The sequence below is a fragment of the Carcharodon carcharias genome, chromosome 18, assembly GCF_017639515.1.
Source record: "Carcharodon carcharias isolate sCarCar2 chromosome 18, sCarCar2.pri, whole genome shotgun sequence".
Classification (NCBI taxonomy): Eukaryota; Metazoa; Chordata; class Chondrichthyes; order Lamniformes; family Lamnidae; genus Carcharodon; species Carcharodon carcharias.
This window is the reverse complement of record NC_054484.1, coordinates 81,052,249-81,078,883: the sequence shown is the minus strand read 5'-3', so window position 1 is coordinate 81,078,883 and position 26,635 is coordinate 81,052,249. Positions and strand designations below refer to the sequence as shown.

Below are 26,635 nucleotides of genomic sequence, written 5' to 3'. Positions count from 1 at the left end.
CAGGTCTTGCTGCTTTTGGACATGGACTGCTTCAGTATCTGAGCAGCTGTGAATGGTGCTGAACATTGTGCAATCATCAGCGAACATCCCCACTTCTGACCTTATGATGGTGTTAGAATCATACCTCTCAAGACTGAATTTTTCTTTCACAAAATGGAAGGACATCGCATGATCTGGACATTTGGATGCTAACCTGGGATTTTTTGTTAAAATCGTAAGTTCACCTTGGAACTGTCAGCAGACATGTATTTTCCGTCACTGTCCCTCACTTTTCATTACAAACTGATTGTAGCCAGAGAACCTCCAAGGTGAGCTAGAAATGCAACAAAAAACAAATTGAAATTGGATCCATCTTGCCATTCTGGCTGGATCCACAAGGAAGATGTATTGTCCTTGGCTGTGGTCTGGAACAGATTCTCTCGAATTATACCAGGCTTGTAAAGTCAAATGTTCCTGCCCAATGTTGATCCCAATTCCTTGGAGCTGAAGTCTCCTGACCTCTGACCTCACATGTAGGCTTTGTTTGCAGCTAGGAGGATTGAATTTTAAAAGGCGAAGACTCTCGATTGGATTCAGCACTGTTTCTGACTTATTAGACAGGAAGATAAGATGACTTGCTGAGGATTGAGTAATGAAAGCAAAAGTCAGTTAATTGGAAAAATGTGATAATAAAAAATGTTTAATTATACAAGGGAATTTTATGCTTAGCAAGTTATATCCCTTTGAGGTGCTACTATTAAAAGTCAGATGTGGAATGAAATGCACATCTGCTAGTAAAATAACCACACTAAGGGACAGCTGAATCTCACATATTCACAATGACAGAGGATCACCAGCAGAGGCTGCTAAAGTTCACAATTCTGTATGAACTACTTGCTGAATCCAGGAGTTAGCTTGAAGTTATGAAAGAATGTGCTTGTGTTTATATGTTATGGCCTCAGGGTGTTTCAGCTATTGAATTATTTTTAAAATAATTGAGAGGTAGAGAATAATAACGGCCAAATTGCACGCAGCAAGTTCTCATAAACGGCATCGGGATAAGTGACGAAATAATCTAGGTTAGTAGTGTTTGTTGAGTGGTAAGTATTTGCCAGGAGCCTGGAGAATTTGCCTGCTCCATTTGGCATTGTACAATGGGATCTTTTGCTCTCGTTTGAACGGGCAAATAAAGATGGCACTTATAACAGTGCAACACTCACTTAGTACAGCTTGGATTTCGTGCTCAGGCCTCTGGTGTGAGGCTTGAACCCACAAGCTTCTGACATAGAGGTGGTGGTGATGCGGCCACTGAGTCATGGACTTTGTAAGCTATGTCGATTACAGTAAATGACCAGGCAATGCAAGTTTGTAATCTTTCTCCTGCAGCTTGCAACTTGGGTGCTTCATTTTTCTCCTTTCTAAATCACCTGTGTGTTACTCATAACAAACATTTCAAAAGTGTCTTATTTCTTAGATATTCCATGCTGAGAGACAATCGCCTAAATAATCCTTTCTGTGGTTCTGCAGATCATTTTCGTGGGGTTTTGCAGTTCAACTGAAGATGCCGATTCTGTTGAGAAGCAGGTATTGTCATTTCACAGTGTATGGAAACAAGGGGTGGAATTTTATAGCCTTGTCGTGACCATGAAATGCAGCGAGCCGTTCAAGAGCCCATTGACTTCGGTTGGACCAGAGAAGCCCGCCCGCGGGTGGGGCCTTAAAATTCCGCCCAATAACTGATGCACTGTCACTAAAAGTGTGTGGTGCTCTAGGTCTCTTTACAAACATATGAACAAAGGAACAAGGAGCAGGAGTAGGCCATTCAGCCCCTCAAGCCTGCTATATCATTTAATAAGATCAGGGCTCATCTGATAACCTGAAATCTGCTTCCCACCTACCCCAATTAACCTATCACCCCCTTGCTTACCAAGAATCTATCTACCTTTGCCTTAAAAATATTCAAAGATTCTGCTTCCACCGCCTTTTCAGGAAGAGTTCCAAAGACTCTCGACCTTCTGAGTGAAAAAATTTTGCCTCATTTTTGTTTTAAATGGGTGACCCTTTATTTTTGAATAGTGACTCCTAGTTATAGATTTTTCTACAAGAGTAATGATCCTTTCCACATCCACCCTGTCAAGATCCCTCAGGATCTTGCATGTTTCAATCAAGTCACCTCTTACTCTCCTAAATTCCAGTGGATACAGGACTAGTCTGTCCAACCTTTCCTCATAAGACAACCTTCCCATTCTGGGTATTAGTCTGGTAAACCTTTGAACTGCTTTCAACGCATTTACATCCTTCCTTAAACAAGGTGATCATTACTGTACACAGCACTCCAAACTTGTGCCCTATACAACTGAAGCATAACCTCCCTACTTTTGTAATCAGTTCCCCTTGTAATAAATGATAACATTCTATTAGCTTTCCTAATTACTTGCTGTACCTACATACTAGCCTTTTGTGATTCGTGCACTAGGACACCCAGACCCTTATGCACCTCAGAGCTCTGCCAACTCTCACCATTTAGGTAATATGCTTCTCTTGTATTCTTGCAGCCAAAATGGACAATTATGCATTTTTCTACATTATACTCCATTTGCCAGATCTTTGCCCACTCACTTAATCTTATCTTTTTGTAGCCTCCTTATGTCCTCTTCACAACTTATTTTCCTATCTATCTTTGTGTCATCAGCAAATTTGGCAACCATCCTTTCAATCCTTTATCCAAGCCATTTACATAAATTGTAAATAGTTGAGGTCCCAGCACTGATCCCTGTAGCACACCACTCGTTACATCTTGCCAACCAGAAAAAGGCCCATTTATGCCTACTCTTTGCTTCCTGTTAGCCAGCCAATCTTCTCTCCATGCCATATGTTACCCCCTGTACCATGAGTTTTATTTTCTGCAATAACCTTTGATGTGGCACTTTACCAAATGCCTTTTGGAAATCTAAGTACAGTACATCCACTGGTTCCCCTTTATCCACAGAACATGTTACTTCCTCAAAGAACTCCAAAAAGTTGGTTAAACACAATTTACTTTTCACCAAACCGTGTTGATGCTGTCTGAAAGCCCTGAGTTTATCCAAGTGTCCTGCTATAACCTCTTTAATAATAAGCTCTAACATTTTATCTATGACCGGTATTAAGCTAATTTGCCTGTAGTTTCCTGCTATCTTTCTCCTCCTCCCTCTTTGAATAATGGAGTTACATTTTCTGCCTTCCAATCTAATGGGATCTTCCCCGAATCTAAGGAGTTTTGGAAAATTAAAACCAATGTATCAGCTATCTCACGAGACACTTCTTTTAAGACCCTAGAATGAAGTCCGTCAGGACCTGGGCTCTTGTCAGCCCGCAGCTCCAACAGTTTATTCAGTACCATTTCTCTGGTGACTGTAATTTTCCTGACTTCCTTCCCCACTTCTGTTTCCTGGTTTTTAGCTGCTTTTGGGATGTTACTTGTATCCTCTATAGAGAAAACTGATGCAAAATACCTGTTCAATTCATCTGTCATCTCCTTGTTTTCCATTATCAATTCTCCAGACTCACTTTCTATAGAACTAACGCTCGCTTTGTTAACTTTTCTTTTTAAAATATTTATAAAAGCTCTTACTGTTTTTATATTTCTGGTTAGCTTTCTCTCATACTCTAATTTTCCCCTCCTTTTTAGCCTCTTAGTCATCCTTTGCTGTTCCTTATAATCTGTCGAATCTCCTGACCTGCCACTTGACTTTGCACAATTATATGCTTTTTCTCTAAGTTTGATGCTATCTTTAACCCTTCTAATTAAGCCAGTCCCTTGAACTTTTTCTTACTCATTGGAATGTATCCAATCTGTGCAATCTGAAATATCCCCTTAAATATTAGCCACTGCATCTCTATTGACCTATCCCTTAAACTAACTTGTCAATTCACTCAGCTTTCATACCCTCATAATTGCCCTTATTTAAGTTTAAAAATTTAGACTCAGACCCACACCTCTCTTCCTCAAACTGAATGTAAAATTTAATCATATGGTCACTGCTATACCTAGGGGTGCCTTCACTATGAGATCATTAATTACTCCCATCTCATTGCACAATACCAGGTCTAGTTTAGCTGCTCTTTGGTTGGCTCCAGAACATGCTGTTCTAAGAAACCATCCTGAAAACATTCCATGAGCTCCTCATCTAGGCTATCTTTGCCCATCTGATTTTTTTCAGTCTATATGTAAATTAAAATCTCCCATGATTATCACCTTGCCTTTCTGACAAGCTCCAATTATTTCTTCCTTTATGTTCAACCCTACCATGCCATTACTGTTAGGGGGCCAGTACACAACTCCCGCAAGTGACTTTTTGCCTTTACCATTTCTCATCTCTACCCAATCCTTTTCCACATCCTGGTTTCCTGAACTTAAGTCAATGCTCTCTATTGTGCTAATACCATCATTAACTAACAGAGCCACCCCTCCACCTTCTTCTCGCTTCCTGGCCTTCCGAAGTACCCTGTACCTTCAATATTCAGGTCCCAATCCATGCCCTCCTGCAATCATGTCTCCTTAATGTCTGTCAAATCGTAATTAATTATTTCTATGTGTGGTCTCAGTTCATCTGTTTTGTGCATTCAGATACAGAGCTTTTAGTTTTATCCTTTTATTCTTTTTAAAACCTCTAGTTTCATCTGTTGATTTAATGTTAGACTTGTATCCTCTATCCCTTCCTGTTTTTCATTTCTCGTAATAATGCCTTTTTCTTTTGCCTTGTCTCTGCTCTTTGATTTACCACATCTTCGCAGATTTGATCCCTTGCCCCCACTATTTAGTTTAAAACCCTCTCTACTTCCCTAGTTATGCGGCTCGCAAAAACATCAGTCCCAGCACAGTTCAGATGTAGACCGACCGAATGGTACAGATCCCACTTTCCCCAGTACTGGTGCCAGTGCCCCGTGAACTGGAACCCACTTCTCCCACACCAGTCTTTGAGCCCACACATTCACCTCCCTAATCTGATTTATCCTATGCCAATTTACATGTGACTCTTTAACAAACAAAACTTTCTTTGCTGTTGTTGTTTTCTGATGAGTGCCATCTCCATTTAGGCGATGTTTATCATTGTCATTTCGTGATGATAACTTCTCAATCTGCATTTCATTATTAGGTCATAAACAGTTAGAGACGCAAGTGTGTTTGAAATAACTGGCAGGAATTAAAATAAATTAGAAAATTAATAAATTTAAACCTCAAGGTATACTTAAAATGGAAAAGAAGGCAGTGCAGGAACATAGAGTAATACAATTATTGCCAGCTATACTTTAAATAGAGTTAACATTGGAGTTTTGTTGGGCATGCTAACACTGCTTCCTTGTTTGCATTTCTATTAACAATGAACTAATTCTTAATTGAGTGAATATTGCTATTCTATTCTAACCATTTACACGTCCTCTAGACCCATCTTTTTCTTTACTTGGCCCATTACCATCTTCTTTTGCCTTGCGTCATCATTTATTTTATCGTTTACTCTTTCCTTCCATCCTGTTAGGGACTTTTCCTTTTGTTCTGTTCCTATCCGCCTCCTTTATCCTGCCTTTGTATTTAATTAAAAGCTGTTCATCTTAACATATTCAAGTTCTGATGAAAGGTCATCGACCTGAAGCATTTGCTGTCTCTCTCTCTCTCTCCACTGATGATAGCTGACCGGCTGAGTATTTCAGATTTTGGTTTTTATTTCATATTTTAATTAGTATTTTGCTTTTGTTTATTTTAATTGTACATTGTTCCTCTCAGCAGCAATTCTTGGCTGCTTGCTGGTTAAATCCTTGACTGGCAATGAATTAGATTGTTGTAAGTAAAAATGATAATGGGACGTCCTTTGAAGGAACAGCGGCATACAACAAGAAGGAACTGCAGACCAGATTTGAAAATAGAACATTCTGGTAATGCGTCTTTGAGAGAGCAAATTAATTAACCACTGAAATGCTAGCTTAGCTTTCTCCAGTTTCTTCAGTGTTTTCTTTCATGAGATGTGGGCGTTGCTGGCAAGGCCAACATTTGTTGCCCTTCCCAATTGCCCTTAAGCTGAGTGACTTGTTCAGCCATTTCAGAAGACAATTGAGAGTCAATCACATTGCTGTGTGTCTGGGGTCCCATCTCTGCTAGACCAGGTAAGGATGGCAGATCCTGAAGGGCATAAGTGAACCAGATGGGTTTTTACAATAATCATTAATAGTTTCATGCCACCATCACAGAGACCAGCTTTATATTCCAGATTTGAATTTAAATTGCAGCTGCTGCAGTGGTGGAATTTGAACCCCTGTCCCCAGAGCATTAGGCTGGGCCTCTGGATTACTAGTCCAGTGATATTACCACTACAACTACCTTCTGCTCCTATGCTGTGAGTAGTGCAATTGACATCGATACATTTCCAAGTTTTGCTGGGTGACAGTGCCTCTCTGGGCAAACAACAGAATGGTTGCTAAATCGCCAAACAGACTGGGGTTAATGCACATCCATTGGAACATCAGTGTCCTAGGGGTTACCATTAACCAGAGACTGAACTGGACCAGCCAAATAAATACTGTGGCGACAGGAGCAGGTCAGAGGCTGGGAATTCTGCAGTGAGTAATGTCAATATCTTATTAATTACATGAAGGCTTGGCAATGTCAACTACATTCTCAAGAGAAGCAGGTAATGGGTATTTGAAGACGCAAATCAGGGATAGCTGGGTCTGGGTGAGGACTGTTGACACTGAACAAAGTCAAACTCTCAGCAAGGAAAGGCTGTGTGTCTTAGTTTTGACTTTAACCGGCGTGGGTCCTGTTAAGTAACTCACCTGCTGACTCTCCAAAGCTTGTCCACCATCTACAAGGCTCGAGTCAGTAGTGTGATGGAACACTCTCCACTTGTCTGGATGAGTGCAGCGCCAACAACGTTTATGATGCTCAACACAAACCGGGACAAAGCAGCATGTTTGATTTGCATCCCATCCCCCACCTTCGACATCCACTGCCTGCACCACCGACACACAGTGGCAGCAGTGCATGCCATCTACAAGATGCACTGCAGCAATTCACCAAGGCTCCTTCAACAGCACCTTCCAAACCCACAGCCTCTATCACCTAGAAGTGCAAGGGCAAGAGATACATGGGAACACACCACCTGCAAGTTCCTCTCCAATCCACACGCCATCCGCACTTGCAAATATATCATCGTTCCTTCACTGTCGCTGGGTCAAAATCTTGGAACTCCCTCCCTAACAGCACTGTGCGTGTACCTACACCACATGGACTGCAGCAGTTCAAGAAGGCAGCTCACCACCACCTTCTCAAGGGCAATTAAGGATGGGCAATAAATGCTGGCCTAGCCAACGACATTCCATGAACCAATAGAAAAAAATGTAAGTCTTGCATTGCCTTTCACCTACCTTGGGATTCCTGAAGTGCTTCACAGGCAATTAAATACTTTTTGAAGTGTGACTGTTCGAATTAGGAAGAGGCCATTCAGTCCCCCAAGCTTGCTCTGTGTCTTGGTGAGTTCATTGCTGATCTGAACCCTAACTCCATTTACCCACCTGAGCTCCATATCCCTCGATAGCTGTACCTAACCAAAATCGATCATTCTCGCCTGGAGAGCTCCAATTGTCCCAGCATTCACCATTTTTGGGGCAGCATGTTCCAGATTTCTGTCACCCTTTCGGTCAAGATCACTTTCCCACTGTCCTGGAATCACTGGATAATACAGAACATCATCCATCTACGGTGAGTGATCAGTATCCTCCAGTAGTAGGAGATCCATACTGAGGCAGTAACAACATTTCCTGGCCTTGGCTTAGGTGGCATACCTGGAAAATCCTGTCTACTCAAGGAGTACAAGCAAATCAATCAGAGTAATATCCCCCTGAAAATTCGTGTCTACTCGAGTACGAGTAAATCAATCCGAGTAATCTCCTCTGGAAGTTTCCCTGATCTTCGGGTCTTGCAGAAAAATGGAGTAGGAGGAGGGAAGGTGATTCAGATAATGTCACGCATCTCGGAGTGTGACTCTTAGGCTGTGTACTGTTGAACAGTGCCTGCCATCTGACAGGTATGACTTCTTTCATGGTTTGCTTCTTATTGGCCAATTAGAGTGATTGGTTAGGTGAAGTCCTACTGTTGATGTTGTGCATAAGGCTATTTTCAGTGGTTTATGAAATATGCTGCAATAGTGTCAGCCGTAGCTCAGTTAGTAGCACTCTTGCCTCTGAATCAGAAAGTTGCGGGTTCAAATCCTGCTCCAGGCCTTGAACACACAAATATAGACTGCCACCTTGGTGCATTACAGGTGGCTTGCTGCACTGCCTGAGCTGCTGGCTTTCTGAGACATTGAAGCAAGGCCCCATCTGTCGTCCTCTCATGTGAATGTAAAAAATTCCTTGGGGCTTTTTCAAGGAAGAACAGGGGTGCCTGGCCAATATTTATCCCTCAATGAGCATCCCAAAAACAGATTACCTAATTGTTATCACATTGCTGCGTGTGGGAGCTTGCTGGGCACGAATTGGCTGCTGTTTCCTGCATTGTAACAGTGAGTATGCTTCAGAAAATAAACACTTCATTGGCTGTAAAGGTCAGTGTTTATGTCCTATCCCTAATTGCCCTTATAAGATGTTGGTGAGCCACCTTCTTGAATCACTATAGTTCACCTAGTGTAGGTGCACCTACAGTGCTGTTTGGAAAGGAGTTCTTGGATATTGACCAAGTGAGAATGAAGGAATGGTGTTATAGTTCCAAGTCAGAATGGTGTGTGATGTTCCCATACATCTATTGCCCTTGTTCTTCTAGGTGGTAGAGGTTGGAGGTTTGGAAGGTCTGTTGATGGAGCCTTGACTAGTTGTTCCAAATGCATATTGCATACACTATATACTGCAACCACAGCACGCTAGTGGTGGAGGGAGTGAATCTTGAAGGTGGTGGATGGTGTACTGATCAAGCAGGCTGCTTTGCCCTGGACGGTGTCAAGCTTCTTGAGTGTTGTTGCAGCTGCACTCATCCAGTCAAGTGGGGAGTACTCTATCACACTCCTGACTTGTACCTTGTAGATGGGTGGACAGGCTTTGGAGAGCCAGGAGGAATTACTTGCTGCAAGACTCCTAGTGTCTGACCTGCTCTTGTAGCCATAGTATTTATATGGCTAGTCCAGTTCAGTTTCTGGTCAGTAGTAACCTCCAGGATGTTGAAATTTGGGGACTCGGTGATGGTAATACCGTCACTGCTTGTAACTTTTACTTTAAGACGATGGAATCAATATAAATCAAGGTTGGTATGAACTGCAAATTAGACACGGTTTAGCAGATACAACAGAGACTATTTCACTGAGTTTCTAGGTCAGCCACTCCTCTTGTCTGGTCTCAGTTTTAGCCACACAGTTTTAAGCAGAATTCCAGTAACTTCCCTCCTTGGCTGATTATCCACAGCCAGCAGTTTCCGTGTAAACAGGGTACCGACAGTGCAATCTTCCCTACATGGTGCATTTCTTTCCAGAACCTTTGAAACTCTCGGTCGTGGTAGTGTGGATCTAGTGGAAGTGCCTTTACCTTTGCACGGTATGGCCGATCCTGGGCTTTCAATCACTTAGAAGTGAAAGAAACGGTGCAGCAGTCCTAACCGAACCCAAACTCAGCGTCAATGAGCAGGTTACTGCTGATTGATTGTACTGTTGATTACCCTTTCCTTCACTTTGCTGATGATGAAGAATAGACTGGTACTTGACCTGATAAAAATAAAAAACTGCGATGCTGGAAATCCAAAACAAAAACAAAATTACCTGGAAAAACTCAGCAGATCTGGCAGCATCGGCGGAGAAGGAAAAAAGTTGACGTTTCGAGTCCTCATGACCCTTCAACAGAACTGAGTAAAATTTGGAGAGGGGTGAAATATAAGCTGGTTTATGGTGGGGGTGGGGGGGGAGAGAGAAGTGGGGAGTGGGTGGTTGTAGGGACAAACGAGCAGTGATAGGAGCAGATAATCAAAAGATGTCACAGACAAAAGAACAAAGAGGTGTTGAAGGTGGTGATATTATCTAAAATAATGTGCTAATTAAGAATGGATGGCAGGACACACAAGGTACAGCTCTAGTGGGGGTGGGGTGAAATAAGACTAACAGGGCATAAAAGGTATAGATTTAAAAATAATGGAAATAGGTGGGAAAAGAAAAACCTATATAAATTATTGCAAAAAACAAAAGGGAGGGGAAGAAACGGAAAGGGGGTGGGGATGGAGGAGGGAGTTCAAGATCTCAACTTGTTGAATTCAATATTCAGTCCGGAAGGCTGTAAAGTGCCTAGTCGGAAGATGAGGTGCTGTTCCTCCAGTTTGCGTTGAGCTTCACTGGAACAATGCAGCAAGCCAAGGACAGACATGTGGGCAAGAGAGCAGGGTGGAGTGTTAAAATGGCAAGCGACAGGGAGGTTTGGGTCATTCTTGCGGACAGACCGCAGGTGTTCTGCAAAGTGGTCGCCCAGTTTACGTTTGGTCTCTCCAATGTAGAGGAGACCACATTGGGAGCAACGAATGCAGTAGACTAAGTTGGGGGAAATGCAAGTGAAATGCTGCTTCACTTGAAAGGAGTGTTTGGACCCTTGGACAGTGAGGAGAGAGGAAGTGAAGGGGCAGGTATTGCATCTTTTGCTTATGCATGGGGAGGTGCCGTAGGTGGGGGTTGAGGAGTAGGGGGTGATGGAGGAGTGGACCAGGGTGTCCCAGAGGGAACAATCCCTACGGAATGCCGCTGGGGGGGTGAAGGGAAGATGTGTTTGGTGGTGGCATCATGCTGGAGTTGGCGGAAATGGCGGAGCATGATCCTTTGAATGCGGAGGCTGGTGGGGTGATAAGCGAGGACAAGGGGGTCCCTATCATGTTTCTGGGAGTGAGGAGAAGGCGTGAGGGCGGATGCACGGGAGATGGGCCGGACACGGTTGAGGGCCCTGTCAACGACCGTGGGTGGAAGACCTCGGTTAAGGAAGAAGGAGGACATGTCAGAGGAACTGTTTTTGAAGGTAGCATCATCAGAACAGATGCGACGGAGGCGAAGGAACTGAGAGAATGGGATGGAGTCCTTACAGGAAGCGGGGTGTGAGGAGCTGTAATTGAAGTAGCTGTGGGAGTCGGTAGGCTTGTAATGGATATTGGTGGACAGTCAATCACCAGAGATTGAGACAGAGAGGTCAAGGAAGGGAAGGGAAGTGTCAGAGATGGAACATGTGAAAATGATGCAGGGGTGGAGATTGGAAGAAAATTAATAAATTTTTCCAGGTCCCGACGAGAGCATGAAGCAGTACCGAAGTAATCATCGATGTACCGGAGAAAGAGTAGTGGAAGGGGACCGTAATAGGACTGGAACAAGGAATGTTCCACATACCCCATAAAGAGACAGGCGTAGCTGGGGCCCATGCGGGTACCCATAGCTACACCTTTTATTTGGAGGAAGTGAGAGGAGTTAAAAGAGAAATTGTTCAGTGTGAGAACAAGTTCAGCCAGATTGAGGAGAATGGTGGTGGACTGACGACAAGGGTGGTGTTATTGTTTTGCGCACTGACCTCTACCTCGCGGAGGCTGAGCGTCAATTCACAGACACTTTGTCCTACCTCATTTCTCGTTATCTTGACTTCTTTCTCTCTCCCCTTGTTCAGTCCCTTCCCACCTACATCCGTGATTCCTCTGACACCTTACGTCACATCAACAATTTCCAGTTCCTTGGCCCCAACCGCCTCCTCTTCACCATGGACATCCAATTCCTCTACACCTCCATCCCCCACCAGGATGGTCTGAGGGCCCTTAGCTTCTTCCTCGAACAGATGCCCGAACATTCCCCATCCACCACCACGCTCCTCCGTCTGGCTGAACTTGTTCTCACGCTGAAAAATTTCTCCTTTAACTCCTCTCACTTCCTCCAAATAAAAGGGACGGCTATGGGTACCCGCATGGGCCCCAACTATGCCTGTCTCTTTATGGGGTATGTGGAACATTCCTTGTTCCAGTCCTACTCCGGCCCCCTTCCACAACTCTTTCTGCGTTACATCAATGATTGCTTCGGTGCTGCTTCATGCTCTCGTAGGGACCTGGAAAAATGTACTGATTTGCGTCCAATATCCGCCCCTCCATCATTTTCACATGGTCCATCTCTGACACTTCCCTTCCCTTGCTTGACCTCTCTGTTTCAATTTCTGGTGATAGGATGTCCACCAATATCCATTAGAAGCCTACCGACTCCCACAGCTACCTCGATTACAGCTCCTCACACCCCGCTTCCTGTAAGGACTCCATCCCATTCTCTCAGTTCCTTCACCTCCATCGCATCTGTTCCGATGATGCTACCTTCAAAAACAGTTCCTCTGACATATCCTCCTCCTTCCTTTACCGAGGTTTTCCACGCACGGTCGTTGACAGGGCCCTCAACCGTGTCCGGCCCATCTCCCGCGCATCTGCCCTTACGCCTTCTCCTCCCTCCCAGAAACATGATAGGGGCCCCCTTGTCCTCACTTATCACCCCACCAGCCTCCGCATTCAAAAGATCATCCTCCGCCATTTCCGCCAACTCCAGCATGATGCCACCTCCAAACACATCTTCCCTTCACCCCCCCCCCCCCCCCCCCCCCCCCCCCCCCCCCCCCCCCCAGCGGCATTCCGTAGGGATTGTTCCCTCCGGGACACACTGGTCCATTCCTCCATCACCCCCTACTCCTCAACCCCCACCTACGGCACCTCCCCATGCATACGCAAAAGATGCGACACCTCTCTCCTCACCGTCCAAGGGTCCAAACACTCCTTTCAAGTTAAGCAGCATTTCACTTGCATTTCCCCCAACTTTGTCTACTGCATTCGTTGCTCCCAATGTGGTCTCCTCTACATTGGAGAGACCAAATGTAAACGGGGCGACCGCTTTGCAGAACACCTGCAGTCTGTCCGCAAGAATGACCCAAACCTCCCTGTCGCTTGCCATTTTAACACTCCACCCTGCTCTCTTGCCCACATGTCTGTCCTCGGCTTGTTGCATTGTTCCAGTGAAGCTCAACGCAAACTGGAAGAACAGCAACTCATCTTCCGATTAAGCACTTTACAGCCTTCCAGACTGAATATTGAATTCAACAATTTTAGATCTTGAACTCCCTCCTCCATCCCCACCCCCTTTCCGTTTCTTCCCCCTCCCTTTTGTTTTTTCCAATAATTTATATAGATTTTTCTTTTCCCACCTATTTCCATTATTTTTAAATCTATACATTTTATGCCCTGTTAGTCTTATTTCACCCCACCCCTACTAGAGCTGTACCTTGTGTGTCCTGCCATCCATTCTTAATTAGCACATTATTTTAGATAATATCACCACCTTCAACACCTCTTTGTTCTTTTGTCTGTGACATCTTTTGATTATCTGCTCCTTTCACTGCTTGTTTGTCCCTACAACCACCCACCCCCCACTTCTTTCTCCCCCACCCTCCCCCAACCTTAAACCAGCTTATATTTCACCCCTCTCCTAATTTTATTCAGTTCTGTTGAAGGGTCATGAGGACTCGAAACATCAACTTTTTTCTTTTCTGCCGATGCTGCCAGACCTGCTGAGTTTTTCTAGGTAATTCAGTAATTGGCCTGGTTGGATTTGTCCTTTTTGTGAACAGAACGTACCTGGGCAATTTTCCATTGTCAGGTAGATGCCAGTGTTGTAGCTGTACTGAAGCAGTTTGGCTATGGGTACAGGTAGGGAGCAATAGCCTGCTCACTGACGCTCAGTTTGGGTTTGTTTAGGACTGCTGCATTGTTCTTTCACTTCCAAGTAATTGAATGCCCAGGATCAGCCATATCCTGCAGCTAGTTGTAAAACTCAAGTTTTCAGTACAACAGCTGGGGATATTGTCTGGACTCATGGCCTTTGCACTATCCATTGCCTTCAGCTGTTTCTTGATATCATGTTAAATGAATTGAATTGGCTGAAGACTGGCATCTGTGAGGCTGGGGACCTCAGGAAGAGGCCGAGATGGATCATCCACTTGGCACTTCTCACTGAAGCTAGTTACAAACGCTTCAACCTTGTCTTCAGCACTGATGTGCTGGGCTTCCCCATCATTGAGGATGGGGGATATTTGTGGAGCCTCCTGCTCTGGTTAGTTGTTTAATTGTCCACCACCATTCACAATTGAATGTGGCAGGACTGCAGAGCATAGATCTGATCTGTTGGCTGTGGGGTTGCTTAGCTCTGCCTATCACATGCTGCTTCCATTTTTTTGGCATGTAAGTAGTCCTGTGTTGTTGCTTCACCGGGTTGGCATCTCATTTTTAGATACATCTGGTGCTGCATCTAATGTGCCCTCCTATACGCCTCATTGAACTAAGGTTGATGCCCTAGCTTGATTGAGAGTGTGCTCAATGTGAAGAAGGGATTTCAGCTCCACTAGTCACTCCCACTAATACTGTCATGGACAGATGCATCTGTGACAGGTACAAAGGTGAGGATGAGGTCAGGTCGGTTTGTTTCCTCTTGTTGCTCCCTCACCACCTGCTGTAGGCCCAATCTGGCAGATATGTCCTTCAAGACTCAACCAGCTCAGTGATTAGTGGTGCTACTGAGCCACTTCTAGTGATGAACATTGAAGACCCCACCCAAAGTACATACCGGATTGTTGCAACTCCCTGGTTTTCAACATGGACGAGCACTGATTCATCTGCTGAGGGATTGTGGTAGGTGGTAATCAGCAGGAGGTTTTCTATCCCATGTTTGACCTGATGACATGAGACTTCATGGGGTCCGGAGCCACTGTTGGTGATTCTTCGATCCACTCTCTCCCAACTGTATGCCACTGTGCTGCCATCTCTGGTGAGTCCATCCTGTTATTAGGACAGGAAATACCCAGGGACGATGATGGTGGTGTCTGAGGAGGACTTTGCACAGTTGACTATGAAAGTTTATTTAAGACAGATTTATTTTCTTGTAGAGTCACCTTTAGTCTTTGAGAGGACTTTATTTACTCAGCACCAACTAGTATTAATATAGTGCCTTTAACTTAGTAAAATGTCCCAAGGAATTTCACAGGGATATCATTGAACCAAATTTATATAGCATCTTTAATGTAATGAAACACCCTAAGGTGCTTCATAGAAGCATTATAAAACAAATTTTGCTACTGAGCTACAGTAGGAAATATCATGACCAAAAACCTGTTCAAAGAGGTGTTATGGAGTGACTTGAAGGAGGAAAGTGAGGCAGGGAGGTATAGGGAGCTTGGGCCTAGGCAACTGAAGGCTTGGCCACCAAAGGTGGAGTTCCAGGGGTAGTTAGGAATAAATTAGAAGAATCTAGAATGAAAATTGAAGTGGATGGTGTCACACTGAAACAAGTGGATAAGTTTGTCTGTTCAGGACAAATGATAACAGCAGATGGTCGATGTGATGCTGAAGTTAGAAGGACAGAGAAAGCCAGAAGTAATTTTTTGAAGATGAGGGATGTGTCATCAACAAGAAAACACGAGCTTGTAACGAGGAAAAAACTCAAGATTCTATACTGTATCCGCTTTCCTGTATGTCTCAGAAACCAGGGCAACAAGTAAGTGTATGCACAAGAAAATGGAGGCCTTTGAAACGTGGGGGAAGATGTATGCTTAAAGTTGCATATACAGACCAGAAGACCAATGAAGAGGTGCTTGAAATTGCAAGAGCAAAAAGAACTCAAAAAGGTGACATCCAGAAAAGAAAATGTCGGCATTTCGGCTATTTGATCAGAGCTGAAAAGCTACAGAGATCTCTTCTACGGGGCAGAGTGGAGGGCAGCGGAAAGAAGGGTTGACCTAGGTATGGTTGGATGACGGATGTGACGTGCAGTTGGAGATGAGCTACAGTGGATGTGAGAATGGCAACGTTTTCCTTTCCTTTGTGTTTGGTTCCAAAAATGTGTTGTGTGCCCTCATTGCTTGGACATTATTGGACCATGTAGCTCAAGTGCTCAATCCTAAACTGTAGAATCTTGCTAGATTACTGCTCCTGAGATTAAACATGCTATTTGTCATCTTTGGAGCTCTAGATGCCAGACTATTTGTTCAGTTCAGAACTTGAATATTGCTGAAAGAGAAACATGTTGCTGAAGCTTGTCACCTTGCCAAATTATTTGGCGTTCTTCTGTTTGTCCTAATTTGACAAAAAGCTTCAGTAACATGTCTGTCTTTTCAGCAATAAGATTTGCCCCGTTGTTTGAACTGGAATCTTTTTGCTCTAACACTCTGTTGTTGCAGAAAATGATCAAATATCAGTAGTTGCCTTGAGCTGGTAATACATTTTATAATGGTCAGACTCTTGTGACCATCTCTGATGACTGATGTCTTTCTCATACCCAAGATTTGCACTCCAGTGACAGATGGACTGTAACATCAGCTGGGAGCTGTTCTAAATTGTGACTGGTGCTAAAGTGGATTGGACGTAGATGTGTACAGTGGTGTTCACTAAAGCACAAGTGCATTCAGACAGTGTGGTGAAAAGCTGCTTCCCAGTGTTTGAGCTCTGATAAAAGGCTGGAGAAACTTGGACTTTCCTCCTAGGAAGGAGCAGTCTGAGAAGTGGTCTTATCAACATATGAGATAGTTAATGGAATGAAAAAGATAAATCTGGAATATTATTCCAAAGAAACATTGAGAGCAGGATAAGAAGGCAAATTTAGGGCAGTTATCAGGGAGATAGACACACAGACGCCACGTCCACAAACCCACAAGCCTGCACCTGCAGGTCCACTCTGAGATGGCTCAGCGGAGACAAAAACCCTCTCATCTAGGAAATAATTCACGCTAGGATCTTCCTGGATGAATGCATTAAACAAATGAACTTCTGCACTCATGAATATCTTGTGAAAGGTTTTTGGATTTAGCTATGGTGGCTAATGCCCAGGGCAGAGCATCTTTTTTAGAAGCAAGATTTTGTGAAGACTGTTGATTGTCCTAAATAGAAATTTGTAATTTCCTAAAATAGCAAAGAATGTTTCCGTATCGTGGAATGGACTTTTCTTTTGTTCTAGTAAACAAGGTTGATTAATTTGGCATAGGTTTTTTCAATGCCAGAATATATGTTCCACCCTCTTGCTAGAATACTAAATGCTCTGGCCTTGAGTAGAGACGTTCTGTATAACCATGTAAATCTGCCCACCAGTCTGATACCTTTGACATCACAGGAGTTATCTAAAGTTTGGTCTGTTGACCATGTTTCTAATCTGGATGAAGCGTTATTGCTGATCCATCATTCAGGACTGCACAGCTGTAGTTTCCAGGGTGTCCCTGAAAGGTATGTTATTTTGTGAATTCCATGTGTACCCCTGATCTTACATTCTGTGGCAAACATGATAGGAATAAGTAGCCAGCTTTCTGGTAATACTTTCATATTTGAAAAGGGTTAGAATTTGAAATTGTTGCTTTCTTTCAGGCTGCTTCTGTCATCGCACTAGAGCATCCAGAGCTGATATATTCTTGTGGAACGGTTATGCTGCAAGCTGTGATTTTTCCAGGCTTCCTAGGCTAAGGCTGGGGTTTCCCAGTAGGCATCGACAGAACCGGCGTTAGAATTTTACATCTCTACAATTGCAGTTTTACATCTGGCATCCCGTGTGTCAGAAGTGCAATCATCATCAATGTGTATAGATTCCCCTTGCTGTTTCAGGAGCTTGTTGCACACACATTGACCGTCACATTTCCTGCATTACACCGGTGACTACACTTGGAAGTACTTCACTGTCTTTTAAGTGCCTTAGGCCATCCTTAGGTTATAAAAGATGCTGTCTAAATGCAAGTCTTTCTTCCTAACTTCATGGAGCAAAAGGTGATCTTGGCTGATGATTGTAATAAAAGGCCAGGTTCAAACCAGGATAAACCGGTGTCTCAGTAAATGGGCTAGTAACTATATTTTCCTTCATCAGTTGACAAGCCAGCAATTGAATGTGGGGTCATTAAACTCCTTCAACCCAAGCATTGGCCACTTATGGCTCATGTTGATAGGAATACCTTGGACTTCAGTTGTCTGTTGTCAAGTGCTGCTGATCAGGTCTCTGCAAAGGACTATGCTTTTTATTATAGTTGTCTCAAGGTAAATGAGTCATGCTTTGGGAATTATTGTGGCAAAATCTGCTGTCCATAGAAGCCAAAACCAATGAAGAGGAAAGTTTATAGCTTCTGATGTTGTGCTCTGTTTTCCTTGTAGCTCCCTCACACAATCTCAGCCCTCTTGCTTGTACCCTGATTTTGAGCATTATTAACTTATGGTGGTAAACTGCAGGGCCCCTTGGAAATAATGTTTCTGGTATAGTTGTTGGGAGGGGAGAGAATTGTGGCACATGGAGTTGGTGGTGTCCAAAATCTCTCCCCAGGGTTCTCTTCTGCACTGTGTGATTCTGTATTTGTGCCATTCACATAGTGAGTAAAAGTCCTGAACGAATAAATGCAGGATGTACCAGCAGTGGACAATCTCACTTTTCATCCTTGAGAGTGTGTGCTTTGCTTTTTGATTTGTCCTGATATATTAAAGCCCATAGCAGATGGTGTGACACTCTGCAACCTGTGATTCCCTTGCATAGGCCCTGGCTGCTATAGACCCGGAGCTTCCTGGTTTGCTGAATTCACCAAAGCTCGACAACCTAAAGGACACTGAAATTGCTCTTTTAACAGATTTGAAGAAACACTCCAAGACAAAAGAGAACACCATCAGCCAGGTAATAATAGCACCACGCCTAATGGGAAGAAGCTGAGGCTTCAGTTACCTGCTGCACAGTTATATATAATGCTGTGTCTAAGGCTGTATACATTTTATGGTACAGAGTAAAATGGATCCTAATAATTGCAGTTTCAGAACCACCCCAGTTAAGCATATCATCGTCAGTCTTGCATTAAGATGCTCACTAAACAACAGGGTGTTAGCATCAATTATTTCCAATTTCATGATTTTGGATGTGATGAAATTTGTAGTTCCACAGTCTACCTTGGAGCCTGCAAATGGGTAAGCATGCAAATAACTTGCACTGTCAACAGAAAACTGCAAGACTTGTTGCAATGGTAAAATGAAGTGGTATTTTTTTGGAAGCTTACTATTTATGTTCTATTTGTTACATTCTATTTTTGAATGCATTTCAAAAGAACTTAATTAAATTGCCTCACAAGAACAACTTAATTCTAGTTCTGCAAAGGTTCTGTATGTACAATCACTATTTCTGTTCTGTAACTGCTGTGCGGTAATACATTTCCAGTCCAAACTTTACTTAGGAGACAACCTCTTACCCTCTTACATCCTCCCCGTAAGTGAAGTCCCCATTCACTTCTCGTCTATCTATAAGAAATATGCCATTCCCTCGGAGTAGAGACTAGGACGAGCTCAGAGTTATGCCCATTATGATTAGGATGCTCACTGACTCTAGAATAAAACCATAGAAAAGTTACAGCACAGAAGGAGGCCATTCAGCCCATCTTGTCCATGCCAGCCCAAGGGCATTCAGGTGCCCTTTCTAATCCCACCTTCCTGCACCCAGCCCATGGCCCTGCAGCTTACAACACTTAAGGTGCAGATCCAGGTACTTCTTAAAAGTTTGGAGTTTCTGCCTTTACCACCAACTTGGGCAGCAGATTCCAGACACCCACTACCCACTGCATAAAAAAGTTCTTCCTCATGTCCCTCCTACACCTTCTGCCAATTATCTTGAATCTACGTCCCCTGGTTCTAGAATTCTCCATCAAAGGAAACAATTTTATCCTGTCTATATATTCCCCTCATAATTTTGTACACCTCAATCAAATCACCTCTCAGCCTTCTTTGTTCTAAGGCAAATAACCCCAAACTATCCAATCTCTCCTCGTAGCTACACTTTTCTAACCCTGGCAACATTCTTGTAAATATCTTCTGCACTCTCCAGAGCTATTAAGACTTTCCTGTAATGAACTGCACACAATACTCCGGTTGTGGCCTCACCAGTGTTTTATACAATTCCAGCATTATATCCTTACTTTTATATTCTATATCTCTACCAATGAAGGAGAGCATTCCATATGCCTTCTTTACAACCTTGTCTACTTGAACTGTAGGGACCTGTGTACTTGTACGCCAAGATCTCTCACTTCATCTACCCCTCTTAGTATATTCCCATTTATTGTGTAATCCCTGTAACTGTTTGACCTCCCTAAACGTATGACCTCACACATCTCTATGTTAAAATCCATCTGCCACTTTACCGTTCACTCCACTAACCCATCTATATTGTTTTGGAGATTATGGCTATCCTCTACACTATCCACTACTCGGCCAATCTTCATGTCATCTGCAAATTTCCCAATCGTGCCCCGCACGTTCACGTCCAAATCATTAATATATAACACAAATAGCAAGGGTCCCAACACCGAGTCCTGTGGAACACCACTTGAGACAACTTTCCATTCGCAAGGGCATCCATCGACCATTACCCTTTGTTTCCTGTTACAAAGCCAACCTTTTATGCAGTTTGCCACATTACCCTGAATCCCATGGGCTTTTACTTTCCTGACCAATCTGCCATATGGGACCTTGTCAAGTGTTGTCAAAATCCATGTACACAACATCCACTGCACTACCTTCATCAACTCTTCTTGTCACTTCCTCAAAGAATTTAATCAAATTTGTGAGCCAAGACCTTCCTTTAACAAATCCATGCTGACCATCCCTGACTAGTCCATGCCTTTCCACATGACAGTTAATCCTATCTCTCAGGATTGATTCTACTAATTTGCTCACCACCGATGTAAGACTAACTGGCCTATAATTGTTTGGTATTGCCTTTGATCCTCTTTTAAACAATGGAACTATGTTTGCATTTCTCCAGTCCTCCAGTACCTCCCCTGTATCTAGTGAAGATTGGAAAATCATCCTCAGAGTATCTGCTATCTCCTCCCTGACTTCCTTCAGCAGCCTCGGAAACAATCCATCTGGCCCTGGTGACTTATCAACTTGCAAGGAATTCAACCCTTCGAGTACTTCCTCTTACTTTATGACTATCCCGTCCAATATCTCGCAGTGTTCCTCCTGGACTACTGTATCTACATCCTCCCTTTCCTTTGTAAACACGGAGACAAAATATTCATTTGAAACCCTTCCCACAGCCTCTGCATCTACACATAAGTTTCCATCTTCATCTCTGATAGGTCCTACCTTCCTTAACTAACCTTTTAGCATTAATGTATTGGTAAAAATCTTTGAGTTATCTTTAACTTTACTTGCTAATCTTTTTTCATGCCCTCTCTTTGATTTCCTTATTTCTTTTTTTACTTCGTCCCTGCACTTCCTATATTCGTCTGGGCTACCTGCAGTGCCTATCGTATGCTTTCTTTTTCTGTTTTTTTTCTTCCCCTGTATTCCTCTAGACAACCAGCGGGGTCTAGATTTGGCAGTACCACTCTTATTTTTGTAGGGGACATATCTACTTTGTACAATTAGGATCTCGCTTTTTAGTGCTTCCTACTGGTTTTCCACTGTTTTATCCTCCAGCAGTGCTGTCCAGTCCACCTCAACCAAGTCCCTTCTCAGTTCTTTGCCTTCCCCCAGTTCAAGACTTTTACTCCTGCCTTATCTCTGTCCTTTTCCATGGTAATGCTAAATTTTACTGAATTGCGATCACTGTCCCTGATATATTCGCCAACTGTCACTTCACCCACTTGCTCTTCTTCGTTCCCCAATACTAGGTCTAGAATTGTATTTCTTCTCGTTGGGTTTGTCACTAATTGGTTGAAAAAATTTCCCTGGACAAACTGCATGAATTTTTCTCCCTCAGTGCCCCTTATATTGTTTGAATCCCAGTTGATATTAAGATAGTTGAATTCTTCTACTACTATTGCCCTCTTGTTCTTACAAGCAGAAATTTACCTACATATTTGTTCTTCTATCTCCCTTCCACTATTTGGGGGTCTGTAGTATATTCCCAGTGGTGTGACTGCCCTTTTTTTATTTCTAAGCTCAATCCATAAAGCCTCGTTTGTTAACCCATTTAGTATATCATCCCTTCTCACAACTGGAATTGATTCTTTAACCATTAGTGCTACCCCTCTCCTTTTTTATCTCCTACTCTATCGTGTCTGAAGACTCTATAACCAGGGATATTAAGCTGCCAGTTTTGTCCCTCCTTTAGTCAGGTCTCCATTATAGCAATGGCATCCTGCTGCCATGTGTCTACCTGTGCCCTTAACTCACCTACCTTGTTTGTAATACTCCTTGCATTGAAGTATAAACAGTTTAACCCCGTCAATTTCCCTTGCTGGACACTTTGTGAACTTTGCGTCTCCTGTAACTCCATATCTATCACAACGTCCCTCGCTAATGTTCTACCTCCTTTTCTGATCTGAATCTGACCTATCTGATCCTACTTCTGGGATCCCGTCCCCCGCCACACTAGTTTAAATACCCCCCAACAGAACTATCAAAAGCCCCCACAAGGACACTGGTCCCAACTCTGCCTGTGTGCAGCCCGTCCGCCCACCTTCCCCAGAACCTGTCCCAGTGTCAAGAATCTGAATTCCTCCTGGCTATACCATCTCTCCAGCCACATGCTCATTTGGTCTATCCTCTTATTCCTGCTCTTGCTAGCATGTGGAACTGGGAGTAATCCTGAGATTACCACATTTGAGGTCCTGCATTTTAATTTACCTCCTAATTTCCAGTACTGAGCTTGTAGGTCCTCTTCCCTTTGCTTACCTATGTCGTTGGTACCAATGTGTACCATGACCACTGGCTGTTTACCTTTCCTCCCCAGAATGTCCTGCAGCCGCTCTGTGACATCCTGGACTCTGGCACCAGGGAGGCAACAGACAATCCTTGATTCACGTTTGCAGCCACAGAAGTGTCTGTCTGTGCCCCTAACTGTTGAGTCCCCTATCACTATCGTCCTGCCTCTTGTTTTCCTCTGAGCAGCAGAGCCACCCATGGTGCCGTGAACTTGGCTGTTGCTGCTTTCCCCTGAGAGGCCATCCCCCCCAACAGTATCCAAAGCAATATATCTGTTAGAGAATGTTGACTTTAGCTTATTTATTCATGCTCATTAACCTTATTTTCTTAGAATTAGAAGATTCTGGCCCCTTCCAAACTTAATTAAAATGCTTTGAATTGATGCTCTGATGTTCAACTCCAACATGGCCTCAAAGATGCTTTGCACATCTTCAGGAGGAGGATTCTGCCTTCCTGTGGCAGAAGGTTTTGGGTTTAAGTCCTGCTCCAGAAACTTGAGCACAAAAACCTAGGCTGACATTCCTATGCAGTGTTAAGGGAATGCTGCCCTGTTGGAAGTGCTGTCTTTTGGATGAGATGTTAATCTGAGGCCTCGTCTGCCCTCTAAGGTAGAAGTAAAAGATTCCTTGATGCTATTTTGAAGAAAAGCAGGGTATTTACCTCCAGTTTCCTGGCCAATAATTATCCCTCAACCTAAATCAGTAACACAGATGATCGGGCCATGATCACATTGCCATTGGGTATGGACATGCTGTGTGCATATTGCCTGCTGTGTTTCCTACATTACAATAGTGTCTATGCTGCTCTTCAATGGCTGTAAAGTGCTTTGGGCTGTCATGTGGTGAAAAGCACTCTATTAATGCTAATCTGTCTTTTAACAAGAACCCCATCAACATTTATGCACTACAACGATCTTTGTTCAGGCTCTGGATCTTTGTTTTCTCTTTCACGGGATGTGGACATCGCTGGCAAAACCAGCATTTGCTGCCCATCCCTAATTGCTCTTGAGCTGAGTGACTGACTTGGCCATTTCAGAGAACAACCACATTGCTGTGGGTCTGGAGTCACATGCAGGCCAGACCAGATAAGGACGGCAGATTTCCTTCCCTAAAGGACATGTGAATCAGATGAGTTTTTACAACAATCGATGATAGTTGTCATGGTTACTATTACTGAGACCAGCTTTCAATTTCAGATTTCCTTAACTGAATTTAAATTCCACCAGCAGCTGTTGTAGGATTTGAACCTGTGTACCCAGAACATTAGCCTGGGTCTGTGGAGATAACTAGTCCAGTGAGATTACCATTGCACCACCATCTCCTGTTGTCATGGAGCAAATGGCTAAATTCCTGGCGAGTCCTTGCACAGAGCATTGACTGAATGTGGAAATCCTGTCATCAGGTCCCCCGGTCAGGATTCTTTCCCTAGAATTTGAACCAGATCTTGGTTGTGAAAAGGGCTTCTCTTAGCCTAGTATAAGTATCTAATATTCCTCCAGTGGCGACCTTTAGACTGCTTTGCTGATGTTTGAACCTTACACTTTTGAGCTTTGCTGTTCTTCTTGGTGTACACAAGGTGGTTGCTGTTCATTGTCTCAGATTTCAAGCTACGATTTCTGAATTAGCATTTCAGACTGATGAACTGATCTGCAATTAGGCTGGTTACCTGCTGGAGATTTGTAGAAGATGCAAGTGGAACCTCTAGGTGAACTGCTATGGTGAGGCCTATGCCAGTTGAACAAACCAGTTGCAAGTCTTGCAGGGCCACAAGCCCCCAGCACCAAGATCTATCCACAACACATGATAAAAGCCCCACTCCTAAGTAACCAACAGCAAGTACAGCATCAGTGTTTTAGGCCGCCTTCTGATGTAACAAGGGCCCAGGTGGTGGGATGGCGGGGAGAGGGGAGGCTCCATTCATCCAACCAACATCTTGACAGGAAGCATGGTTCAAGAACATTTCCTGGTGGTAGTTTGTTTTCCATTTTTAAATCGTGACTCCCTGTTTTCAACATCACCTTGTCTCTGGGTTTCCGCAGTAAATGTCCTTTGTTCAGGTACTGATTTTGGATTCATTGGTTCTAGTCTTACCTAATTTTCCTGTGGGAGATCAGGAATCCAGCCAATGCTTATCTAAAGTATCATGGGGAAGAGCAAGGTTTGCCTGAAGCTATTGGTGATAAGTGGTGTTGCTTGTATTTTAAGTTACCCCTCTGAGAAATAAAATAAACAACATTTTTGGTTGATCACTTTGATTACATTTGGAAGTCTGCCCATTCTTTTAGTCTTTCAGTTCCCTTGGATTGACACATGGTGCTATACAAATCTGCAGCTTTTCTGTGATACAAACTGACAACCATATCGTTTGGATTGCAGCATTGAGCTCTTGTGCTTCTGTCTAGAATACTTGTCTCCCATCCCTTCCCCATCTCACCCCACCTTTTGGCGAGTCTTCACCACTAGACATCATCATCTTTCTTTAATTGTCATCTAGCCCTACCTAAACTGATCTTGCATGTATGTTAACTTTCTGTATTGTACTGTTGCTTCACGCTGTTCTGTGCCTTGAACTATTACTTAATAGCTGCCATACACTTGAAAGCTCTATTGCTGTTTTGTTAAACGTTGTCATCTTGCTGTCAAGCAATCTTTAATTTTTATAACTTTACAATTTCTTTTAGCTTTCTGTCCTTTCTCAAAATCTTTCATGAAACTTGTAACTTTACAGTCTTTTTTCTGGATGGCAGTATTTAATGACCGATGAAGAGGATTACTTCTGTCACTTCTATTATTTCCACTGTGGTATCATGTGTCAGTGACGATGACTATCAGATGCCGTTTCACTTGGTGGAGTGCATTATCTCAATTGGGTTATACACCAACTATGAAGGCCCATTGCTCATTCATGCAATCGACCAGTTTGCAATGTTAGAATCTCCCATAGAGACCTTTCCAGTTAATAGCTGAAAAAATGACATGTCAAGATTTCGGGTTTTAAAACTTTTACTGTAGCAAATGACTAAAAACCACTATTAACTAAATATATTTTCATTGTCAACTTATACTTTAAACTACAGAGCAGAGATTCTCTGTTTAAGTTTCAACACAGCTGAAAACCTTCTGCTATGTTACATTGCCCCTTAAGTGGACATTTCATCCTCCAGGAGACAATTTCAAATTATTCTCATTGCCCGATGGCTTGCTTCCTTTTCACTTCCCCAACCGGGTAACTTCTGATCGCAGAACTGCCTTTCACTGTGAGGGTTACGCTGTGTAACAAAATCACAGAATTGTTACAGTGCAGAAGGAGGCCATTTGGCCCAATGATTTATGCACATACACACCCAGGTCCCTCTTCTCCTGCACCCTCTTTAGAGTTGTACCCTTTCTTTTATATTGTCTCTCCATGTTCTTCCTACCGAAATTTATCATTTCACATTTCTCTGCACTGAGCTTTACCTGCCACTTGCCTGTCCATTTCACTAACTTGTCTATGTCCTTTTTTAAGTTCTACACCATTCTCCTCACAGTTCACAATGCTTCCAAGTTTCCTATCATCTGCAAATTTTGAAACTGCCCTGCACACCACGGCCTAGGTCATTAATATAAATCAGAAAGAGCAGGCATCCCAACATTGACCCCAGGGGAACTCCACTACAAACGTTCCTCCAGCCTGAAAAAGATCCATTAACCACTACTCTCTGTTTCCTGTCATTCAGCCAATTTTGTATCCATGTTGCCAATGTCTCTTTTATTCCATGAGTTATAACTTTGCTCACAAGTCTGTAATGCAGCACTGTATCAAATGCCCTTTGGAAGTCTATGTACATCACAATAACAGCATTGCCCTCACCAACCCTTTCTGTCACCTCTCAAAAAAACTCCCAGTCGGTTAAACACAACTTTCCCCTAAGAAATCCATGCTGGCTTTCCTTAATTAACCTAAATTTGGCCATTT

At 43.3% G+C, this 26,635-nt stretch overlaps 1 protein-coding gene across 8 annotated transcripts in view; it reads left to right on the top strand.

The window, feature by feature from the left end:
- Positions 1 to 26,635, top strand: part of akap11 (A kinase (PRKA) anchor protein 11) — a 147,691-nt gene that overhangs the window by 73,132 nt on the left and 47,924 nt on the right. For all 8 annotated transcript variants that reach the window (XM_041211492.1, XM_041211493.1, XM_041211494.1 and 5 more), the window contains 2 exons: positions 1,507 to 1,563; positions 18,522 to 18,656. In XM_041211492.1, the coding sequence (XP_041067426.1) occupies positions 1,507 to 1,563; positions 18,522 to 18,656 (192 nt within the window). The remainder of the gene's footprint in view (positions 1 to 1,506; positions 1,564 to 18,521; positions 18,657 to 26,635) is intronic.